Source organism: Haemaphysalis longicornis, unplaced genomic scaffold (genome assembly GCF_048455015.1).
Source record: "Haemaphysalis longicornis isolate Haplotype H1 unplaced genomic scaffold, Haemaphysalis longicornis Haplotype H1 scaffold_5, whole genome shotgun sequence".
Lineage (NCBI taxonomy): Eukaryota > Metazoa > Arthropoda > Arachnida > Ixodida > Ixodidae > Haemaphysalis > Haemaphysalis longicornis.
In genome coordinates, this window is record NW_027526385.1 from 61,815,654 (window position 1) to 61,826,791 (window position 11,138).

Sequence of the window (11,138 nt, forward strand, 5' to 3'; positions counted from 1 at the left end):
CTCGTCCACACAAGCGAGGTCAACAACTTTTTCGACCAATCCGTGGCTGTGACACACGAATTCCAAGGCTCCTCTGCAACGGTGCGTTCGCACACTGCCGATCACAAACTCCGCAGCGCACGTGATGAGACCTCTGTTACGGATGAGGACGTCTTCGACGAAGTGGTGTTCTTTAACAGTCTCGTACTCTAGTGCTTCGGTAGTACAGTGCGGAACGACAATACTCAAAACGGTTCGCTTCCTGGTGAAACACGTAACAAGGAAGTGAATGAAGCTTGTGTAGCCGTTTTCATCCCGAGGTGAAGCGTGAACATCGCAGTGTTGCGCTATTTCTCACCAATTCGGCAAGGAACCGTAGGTTCTCTTCACCGAACAGAAACTGCCTAACTTGCAGGAAACTGCGCTCCTGCTCGAAGCCAGGGCTTCCAAAAGTAAGCTGTGAGGCTTGTCTTCGCCGACCGCGCAGACACTTAGGTCGGGTTTGTTGCAACCCAGCAGCCTTAGTTCCTTCAGTGCCGTCGTTTCACTCCAGTACGTTTGAATGGTCGTCAACGTGGCCTTGTCAAGCTTCGCTTCATCCAGGAGAAGAAGAAGTGAGCTCAGGTGATTCCAGGTGGGTAACCGGCGAATGAAGATCTTGTACATGCCCACGCGTGATATATAGCAATTGTCTGACAGCACTCCGGTTAGCCATGGGAAGTCTTCAAGAGCGGTAAACACTGCTGAGGACAGCTTATAGAGCTGTCGTAATGACAAGAGGCCAACCATACCAGCCTCGCGAACGGACGCACCATATTTCCGCAGGTCATCTGACAGCACGCCAACAACGATAACCTTCTTCAGCGATTGGATTCCAGCCACTGCATAAAAGGGGCTCAAACTTCATGGTCCGAGAATTCCCCGAAATCTACAACAAGAAACTTCAGGCTTGTGCTCACACTGAAGCACCGTAAAAACGAGCTCTTCTCTTCTCTTCTAATTTTCTCTTCTGCACGGCTTCACTTTCACTGTGAAGGGACGGTGACTCCGTATCAATAAAAGGAAACACAGTTAGCGATGTCCAGGAACTGCAGAATGTCGTCGAGTTCCAGGAGGCGGCCCAACAAATCTAGGCAGCGAGCATCCAAGCGGAAATCCACTAACGTTAGCTCGACAAATGTTCTGGTTACCAGAAGGCATTCGACGATACCATTTACGTAATCATACGACTCTTCCACCAAAAATCCGGTGACTAGTCAGGGAAGCGAGCCAAGTGGCAGTCTTCAGGTAATGTAAGAAGTATGCTACGTCGCTTGAAGAGCGCGGGAGCATAATGTTTGTGTTAACAGAGAGCGTCGTCACTGTGCAGTTCACCATCACTGCCGCCAACAGTCTCTTCCATTCCCTATCACCCCGGTGAATTTGTTATGTCAAGCGTCTTGAGTGCCGTCGTGTTGAATATAAGGGTCTGAAATGGGTGTACGAGCAGTAAAGCTACTGGAAAAGAATTGAAGCGTAGCCCTTGCAGCCTTATCATCGTGGCAATTGTGGCCAGGAGGGCGGCTAGGGTGGTGCTGCGATCTGGTAGGGAAATTACGTTTAAGATGCGCAGGCTCGAGTTTTCCAAAAGGGGCTTCACTGCTAGACGAAGGATCTCGTCCAAGGTTCCGCCTTCGTAGAGGGCGTTGGTCAGGTCGACACGCACGATGCAGCGGTGATACACAGCTAGGATGTAGAAAAGAAGGCGTACATGACGATGGTAGAGTTGTGGGTTCTGGAATGTGAAGTCGTGGCTGAGTTCCACCACTGACAGTTTCCCGGGCACGTCGATTTCTTCAAGCTACACGCTGATGCTCCGCAAGGAGCGGTTCCAGGAGGGAAGTTGGTGGAAAAACCAACAAAATAGGGCATCGGGGTTGTTGCTGGCGGTGCAGCCCGGCTTGTGAGAGATGCCGGTGCTCAATGCTATTCCGTTCGGAGCGTCCTCTTGAAGTTGAAGAGCCTCATCTATATACGTAAGTCTTCAATTACGGCCCCGCCAGAAAATGGGATTTCCATGGTTGAGGGTCACTTTGCTTTTTGAACGTCTGTCGCGAAGGGCGGCTTGACTTCGTCCAATGCATGGCCCGGTTAGTGTCCAAAGACTCTTGTCGAGTGGAAACATGTGAATGCGAAAAGTAATCCCTAGCTGTTGCTGTCACGTGTATTGCGCGATTATTCCTGTGAGAGCATGACTGGGCATGCGTTAAGATTATAATCAGCCGGTGTTTTCAATCACTTCCCCGTACTTTTATTTTGGCAGAGTTATACTCGTGAGCACTTATGAATTTAAGGAATGAAATAGTGACGTTGTATTGCGCCTGTGCACAATTTGTGACAAGGCTTGTCGTCATGGCCTGACAAACACTTTATCGCCGTGTGCGTTGCTCTGAGAATTGTCGGAAAACTACGCGTCAAAATTCAAGGGAGCTGTGCATTCTTGCGGGTAGTTTCTTCTTCATTGCTTACAAATAATAAGATAGAGGGATTGGAAGGGATGATACCTCAGTGTTGCCTACACAACGCAAACATCTTGAAGCAATATTCATGGAAGCATGGAGATATTTTTTGCAAACACTGGCCACTGCATGCATAGCACAGTCGACTCATGTTTGGTGGCTCAGTGGCCCAAAAAACAACATTGAAATATTTACATTTGTGTTAACACTATGTATTTCGGCTGCTCACGCAAAAGTGCGTGTTGTGGCTGTTGAGGAAAGAGGCTTTACAAAAAAAACATTTTGCAGTCTGCATGTACACGGAAGAAAAATAACTGTGATAGAACTCACGTCGGAAGATCTTGATTGCGGAAAGAGAAAAGTGACCCATATTATCAAATTACAACATTTGTGGACAACATGTTCCCCATTGGAAATAATGACAAGAAACATTTGTGATCACAAAAATATGCGCTCAAGGCATCTATAACAATACCATTTTTATCGACATGCAGTGGTCTCATGGGCCACCATGTCAGCATTGTTGAGCGGAACCGATACCTCAGGTACGTTTCAGGATAAACATAACTGCAGGACCAATAGCAACGTTCTATTTAAAATACATCTTAGAATACTTTTTACGCAAGTAAAATTGCGAAAACAAGATAATAAATGACGTCTAAAAAATCCCAACTGGCGCACAAAAATAAATATTAAGAAAATAACGCTCTGTAGTCAGCTCCAATCGAGCGGGAACAATAATTACACTGGTGCGGTTGATACTGCACGCACACTTCTACCTTCTACCGTACGGAATAGTTCTGACGAAACCAACAAAGAAAAAACAAGGAACTACCGTGCGCTATCGTTACCCGCGCGGGTACGGCTACTTCTGACGTATTTATATATATATATATATATGTATATATATATATATATATATATATATATATATATATATATATATCTACAGAAAGATAGGTCAGCAGTCTACAACGCCAAAGGAGGCACAGGGGTGTGGTTAGGCTCTTATCTTTTTCACTACGGTTGATGAAGTAAACATTTTTTTTTAAATATACAGAAGAGGGAAAGAAAGAAAAACACGCGCCCAGAGTGGGGACCGAACCCACGCCTTTCGATTTATATATATCAGGGTTGGCAAAGGGGAAATAGGGTACATCATTTGTTCTTGAAACACAAGCACCAGTTTCTTCAAACGTTTGAGAGGTAGACAGTGGAGCAAACCATTCCCGGCGGGTGAGATCCGAACCTACGACTGTAATAATACCGGACTGGTGCGATAACCACTACTCCAACAGCGGTCCTCTGTTTCCGTTCACATTTAGGAGTATTTATGTTAAGGTAATTGTTTCCTGCGTTTGGGGGTAGTAGCCAGGGCAACTCCGACTACTCGTCGGGAAGGGGACATTTTTTTTTGTTTAACCCTCGGGCCGAAACGCAAGCGTCAACCGCATGTTTTGAGCGGTTGACAAGCATTGAGCCCTCTTAAGCTACCTATGGCACCAAGACTGCCAGAACAGAGACCCTCGCTATGCATGTAGCGAATCATGATGGGAAATGAGGCGCTCGTAGAATAAAGACCGAAATAGGGGTAGGCAGTCATGAACGTCAATGTCGGCAAAGGGGGAAATGTGGTACTCCACCAGACGCGCATTCGGGAGGTTGTGCGTCCGGATCCCACATGGCGGGCATGTTTGCCTCTACTGTCGTTCTTTCAAGCAGAAGAATAAATGACGTAACACATTTTCCCCTTTGCCTTCCTTGGCATTTATGACTACTGCCTAAGCCTATTTCTGTCTTCATTCAACCCGACCCTCATTTTCCATTCTAATTACACACACTCATATATAAATATATATATATATATATATATATATATATATATATATGTAAGAAACCAAGGTAACAGCAACAGCGGAGGGTTTATTTCGACGTTTCGACTTCGAGACAAGTCTTCTACATATATATATATATATATATATATATATATATATATATATATATATATATATATATATATATATATATATATATATATATATATATATAGCGAATCAGAAATGGAAAATGAGAGGCTCATTGAATTCAGACCGAAATGAGGGTTGGCAGTCAAGAAAACGTCGGAAAGCAAAGGGGAGAATGTTGTAGGTCGTTTAAACAGATAAAGAATTTGGAAAGACAGGGAGAATTGCACACCAATTGCACACCAATGCTTTCCCAAACCAAAACTGAAAGCATGATGGCTGACTGAATGCTGATTGGAAGCAGCCTGCCTCTCAATGTATAAAAGCAGTAGTCTGAGTTTTTAAAACAAAATCAGCTCACGACAATATTTAATTTACGTTTATTTTACGTGCTCAACCACTTCGAAACTGCTCATTTGAGGAAAACTGCTATAGATGACCTTCAATGCCTCACGCCGTTCACAAAATTTGTGACGTCACAATCCGTAGTACCGAAGTGCGTACGAGGCATCGCGCCCGTTTTAACCTTTCCGGAGCTCTGTTTCCTGTTAAACCATTTGTAATTGCTAATACGCCGTATTTAGATTCTCGTCACCAAAATATGCCAATACCGGCCAACTTGTTTTCACCTTTTAGTGTCAATTTAAGACACCGACCGAGATGTCCTCTAACTTTTTTACACTACAGGGGCTGACGACTGGTTGGCGCTAACATCGCATCAACATGATGCCGCAACATCGCATCAGTTGCGGCATCAGACTGTTGCCGCAACTGTCATGGTATCTTTATACAATGACGTCATTTCACGTCTGAGCCAACCGAACTCAGTGACACTTCGTTTTTTTACGTCCGTAGCTCACGGTATGGCTGGCACATCGGTAGTCTGAACACAGCCTAAGGCTTTCGCTTTATTAGGCTGTCACTATGCACTGAAGGAATGACGATGCTGACACGGCACGCGTGCCTTCGCAAGAAAGGAACAAATTAAAAGCCCCTGACCCCCGGAGGAACTGCGCAGCTGGCGCTTTGTGCGGCATTCCAGACTATTGTTGCGGCTATCTACGCCAAGCTGTGGAAAATTGTGTGCATTACATAAATCCGTACACACATTCCTTCCCTTCCCGTCATTTTACACATAATCAAGCAGAGCTAATCTTTCTCAGAACATGGGCTTGCAAAACATTCCTTGACGAAAGAGAGGCAAATATGCGCTGTCTACGGTTTTGACGAAGACGCCCATGAATAGGTGATAGGTGAAAACAGCGAAGTGCATTTATTATTATCAAAGGGATTATACGGGATGGTGAACATCTTATATCTTGATCTGCTTCGAAATTTCGGACAAATTATGACACCGCGCAAACATTTGCAGGTCTGATGTTCTTCGTACTGTTCTTCTCCTCTCGTACTAAAGCAAAACTCAAGCAAAATTCTTGTGTTAAAAAGTTGGAAGCGTGCCTTCCGTTTGCCTAATTAGTAATAAAAGGAAGAAGAAAAAGACAGCCACGCCTCCAATTGCAACAAAGACACTTTTCGTGCATCCAGTTTCCTGCCATGGAGTGTTGCCTGTGAAAGTACTCAAGCATATCCGCCCCATTTTTTAGTAATCCTACGGGAACGTCGACCGTTCTGTGAATCCGCTCCGTGTAACGCAGCGATACCGCAAACTCGGCGAGAGTTTCCGCATGCGTTCTAAGCACTGGCAGTGGTGGCAGTCGTCTACTAGGCTTTTCCAACAGCAGAACCCTCCAACGGATTCTTTGGTTCGCTTATCAGACCGCCTGCCGAACAGCCACTAACAGTGTAAAGAGGGTATGTGAAAGTGACTAACACCAGCACCGTAAGCATTCCTGGAGGAAATCTCGAAATTTGTGGTTTTTAGCGATTTGTAAAGTGCAGGCACAACGGGCTTTCTTGTGAACAAAGACGGCGAGTATAAAAAGCAGTGTAATAAGCAAAAGAAACAATTCGTGGATACATTCGGCTCCAGGAAGAGCCAAACAGACGAAGGCAGTCGTGGCCAGTGCGCATGCCGGAACTCTCGTCGTGTTTGACGTGTCACTCCATCATATGGCGATGATCAACCAAACGGTCGACACTCCCATAATATTGACGAAAATTCGGCGGGTGTACCCTTGAATGCGTGTAGTAAGCTACGACACAAAATGTCAGAGCCAGAAGACGTGTTTATTTCCCTAAAACATAATTTGGTGAACGTATACTCCGTTAAAAACAATGATGTCGCATCTGTGCCTTCTAACCGCACTTTGTCAGTTCGACCACGGTTAAAGATGTGCACGTGTGAACCGAACTTTGGCGAACAATCCAAAAGCTAGAGGTGAGTCCCCCTCATGACACTTCAGTAACCTGTGAAGAACTGATTTCTGTCAAGCTCTTGCATACTCCTCGAAATCATGGCCTCTGCTTCAGACTCCTCCACGCAAGCTAGGTCAACAACTCTTTCGACCAGACTGTAACTGCGACCCATGAATTCCAAGGCTCCTGCACAACGGTCCGTTCGCACCTTGCCGACCACGAACTCCGCAGCGCACGTGATGAGACTTCTGTTACGGATTAGGACGTCTTCTACGAAAGAGTGCTCTTCAGTGATCTCGTACTCGAGTCGTGTGGTAGTACAGAACGGATCCTGAAGGCTTACAACGGTGCGGTTCCTGGCGAACCCCGGAGCAAGGAAGCGAATGAAGCTTGTGCGGCCTTTTTCATCCAGAGGCGAAACGTGAACTTCGCACAGCGTTGAGCTATTTCGCACCAATTCAGCAAGGAACCGTAGGTTCTCTTCACCGAAAAAGAATTCCTTAACTTGTAGAGAGCTGAGGCTCCTGCAGAAACTGAGCGCTTCCAGGAGCAAGCTGTGCGGCTTGTCTGTTCCTACGGTCCAGTAGCTAAGGTCGGGTTTGTTGCAACCCAACAACCTCAGGTCCCTCAGTGCCGTCGTTTCACTCAAGTACCTTTTCATGGTACTTACTGTTGCGTCGTCAAGCTTATCATCATCCAGAATGAGCCGGAGTGAGGTCAGGTGACGCCAGGTGGGCAGCCGGCGAATGAAGGTCTTGTACACGCGTGATGTATGGCGGGTGTCTACCATCACCCCATTCAGTCCTGGACAGTCTTCAAGCGCGGTAAAAACTGCTGGGCACAGCCTATACGTTTGTGGTAATGCCACAAGGCCAGCCATACCGGTCTCACGAATGGACGCACCATATCTCCGCAGGTCGTCTGAAACTACACCAACAACGATAACCTTTTTCAGCGATTCAACTCCAGCCAATGCGTTAAAAAGGGCTCGAAGGTCATGGTCCGAGAATTCCCCGAGGTCTGCAGCAAAGACCTTCAAGCTTCTGGTCACCTGAAAACCTCGTATGAACGAGCGAATGTGACCGGCCTCAGCTCTTTTCTGTTTGGCTTCACTTTCACTAAGAGTTGGCGCCAACTCTATATCCATAATAGGCACCGTAAAGCAGTTAGTGATGTCTAGGAACTCGAGAATGTCGTCGCGGGCCACGAGGCGACCCAACATATCAAGGCAACGAGCATCCAATCGGAAATCCACTAAAGTCAGCTCGACAAGTGTCCTAGTTACCAGCACTGGTTCGACGATATCCTTTACGTAGTCATATGACTCCTCCGCCAGAAATCCAGTGACACTCAGAGACGCTAGCCAGGTGGCAGTCTTCAAGTAGAGGGAGAAGTAGGCTACGTCGCTTGAAGAGCGCGGTACCATGATGTTCGTGTGAACGGAAAGCGTCGCCACCGTGCGGTTCACCATCAGTGCCGCCAACAGTCTCTTCCATTCCCTGTCGCCAAGGTGAAGTTCTGATATGTCCAGCGTCTTAAGCGCCGTCGTGTTGCATATGAGCGTCCGAAGAGGTTCGACCAGCCGTAAAACATCTCGACAAGAGTTTAGGCGTAACTCTTGTAGCCTTATCATTGTGGCAAGTGTGGTCCAAATGGTGCGCAGTATAATGCCGCTACCGGGTAGGGCGAGGACGTTTAGAATTCGCAGACTCGAGTTTTCAAATAGGGCCTTCACAGGTAGTTGACGGATCTCGTCCAGGGTTCCGCCTTGGAATAGAGCGTGGGTCAGGTCGACGCGTGTAACGCAGCGGTGCGATACAACCAGCATGTAGAAGAGAAGACGTGCATGTCGCCGGTAAAGTTCTTGTTGCGCGACGATGAAGTCGAGGTTCACTTCCACTAGTGACAGTTTCCCGGGCGCATCGACCTCTTCCAGCTGCAAACTGATGTTCCGCAAGGAGCGGTTCCAAGCAGGAAGTTCGTGGAACAACCAGCACTCTGGGGCATCGGGATTGTTGCTGGCGGTGCAGTCCCGGTTGTGAGAGATGCCGGTGCTCCATTCCATTCCGCCCGGACCGTCCTCTTGAAGCTGAAGAGCATCTTCCATATACGCAATGTCGTCAATGATGGTCCCGTCAGGCGATGGGTTTTCCATGGTTGAGGATCACCTTGCGTTTTGAACGCCTGTGGCGGAAGGCGGCTTAGCTTCGTCTAATGCAAGGCCCGGTTGGTGTCCGAGCCTCTTGTCAAGTGGTAATATCTGAATGCTAAAAGTAATCCGTAACTCTTGCTGTCACGTGTATACCCCGCAATTGATTATATCAGTAGGTGACTGCGCATGCGTTTAAACTGTAATCGGAGGCGGTTTTCCACCACTTCTCTTTATTTTTTGTTGAGTTAATTAAACTCGTGAGAACTTATGAATATCAGGCTTTGTGTAGACTACCGATGCAAAAGCCATATCGTGATCTGTGGACATAAAAAATTTGTGTCACGCAGTTCGCTTGGCTAAGACGCGAAATGACGCCATTCTTTAAAGTTATTACGGCAGTTGCGGCAACAGTCTGAACCGAGCCTTAGGTTACGAAATAGTGACGCTGTTTTCCGCAGCTTCCGTGCAGCTTCCTGTGCAGCTTCCGTGCCAACGGTCGTCTACAAGTTTTGACGAACACTTTGTCGCCGGTTGCATTGATACCAAATTCTTGATTGGAGGCACGCTTGAATATTTTCCAACAGCTGCCTAATTTTTCAGTTGATTTTTCAGCTTTCCCTAGAAATAATAAGAAACAGTAATTTATTGATTGCTTGCTTGCTTGCTTGTTTGATTAATTATTTAAATAATTAATTAATTGGTTAATTGATTAATTGATTGATTGATTGATTGATTGATTGATTGATTGATTGATTGATTGATTGATTGATTGATTGATTGATTGATTGATTGATTGATTGATTGATTGATTGATTGATTGATTGATTTAAATGCGTAACGCCTCGACGGTAGACAGGCGATGAGGCGCTCCGTAGTGCAGGGCTCCTGATTAATTTTACCACCGGGGGATCTTTAACTCCAACACGCAGGCCTTTTTGCTTAAGAAACTGGAATTAAAACGCACGACACTTCAGTGTTGTCAAAACAGCGCAGAAATTTTAAAACATTATGAGCTGCTGTCTGTAGCAGAGCTGTTTAAGCCTTTAGAGAGAGAGAGAGAGAGAGAGAGAGAGAGAGAGAGAGAGAGAACGACCTTTAAAGAAGTCTGGCGATGTCAGCCGGGATAAAATTCCTAACTTGCTACGCAAGTTGATGACGTGATGAAGATGATGGCGATGATGCTCAAGAACTTGATGTGCTCAGAAACCGTGAGCTATTCAAAGTGGCTGGTGTAGACCTGTGTGTCGCAGGTACTATATCAGAGGAGCTTTTGTAGCCAGTAAAGCATGGTTGGGAGAAGCTCATGGCTCTAAAGCTTTAGCTGAATGTCCCCCGAACGCTGCAGTACCAAAGACACTGTGAGGGGCACTCTTTGAGCACTGAATCGAGCACATTCACAGAGCGGGTCCTGAAGGGTTTCTCGCACACCACAGTGTGGGCAGAGTGGCGACATAGCTCGTTTTATCTTAAAGAGGAAGTTGCGCGTGTATGCGACATTCAACTGCATGCGAGGTAGAAATGCTTCAACCAGCTCGGAAAGACCTGGTAGCATTTTGAATATGCAGTTGGGATCGATGGTAGATAGCGGCGCGCAATGACGTGATATGTCATCCCAGGCTGCACGCTGCATTTTCCATGCCATGCTGGATGCAACGACAGATGCATCTATCCTCAAGAATGGTATGGATATTGCCGATGCACGATGCTTATGCGCAACAGATGCAGCAATTCCCGCCCTAACATTGCCAGTTATCCCACAATGGTCTGGATTCCACTGAACTGCTATCTGATTGTGCGCTTTTAGAGCTTGTAGATGTAGAGCGCGTATGTCGTGCACAAGCTGGTCTTTTGGGTAAGACGCTAGATATTGAAGGGACAGCCCTTGAGTCTGTGGAGATAGCCCACTCTCCTGCGGGTTGCTTGATGATATGAGCAAAAGCCACCCCCAGAGCTGCAAGTTCGGTAGCCTAGTTGAGGTTTTGGGGTTGAGCATGGCACTGATGGTAGTGCGTGTTGACGGTATCCGCACCCCAATAGTGGATAATGTTGATGACACTGACCCACCCGTGTACACATGAGTGTGGGCTTTGTATATCCACGAAATGTAGTCCAGGGCGCAGACCTTTAGTGCGGGATCAAGAACTTGCTCCTTCCTCTTGATGCCGGGCACAGTAGTCGTGACTGGTATGGGCAGCAACATCCAGGGCGAGTGCTAAGGAGACGCACGCT

The 11,138-nt window shown here is 46.7% G+C and overlaps 2 protein-coding genes across 2 annotated transcripts; both read right to left on the bottom strand.

Moving 5' to 3' along the window:
• Positions 1-940: 940 nt before the first annotated feature.
• Positions 941-2,847, bottom strand: LOC144139703 (uncharacterized). Its single transcript, XM_077671989.1, has 3 exons — positions 2,808-2,847; positions 1,430-1,785; positions 941-1,398 (listed from the first exon to the last, which is right to left on the bottom strand). The coding sequence occupies exons 1-3, from the start codon at positions 2,845-2,847 to the stop codon at positions 1,201-1,203; spliced, it is 594 nt and encodes a 197-aa protein (XP_077528115.1). The 3' UTR covers positions 941-1,200.
• A 3,762-nt stretch (positions 2,848-6,609) lies between these two features.
• On the bottom strand, positions 6,610-9,039 carry LOC144138308 (uncharacterized). The gene has a single exon (XM_077670521.1). It carries the CDS (start codon positions 8,910-8,912, stop codon positions 6,801-6,803), a length of 2,112 nt encoding a protein of 703 aa, XP_077526647.1. The 5' UTR covers positions 8,913-9,039; the 3' UTR covers positions 6,610-6,800.
• Positions 9,040-11,138: the final 2,099 nt, after the last annotated feature.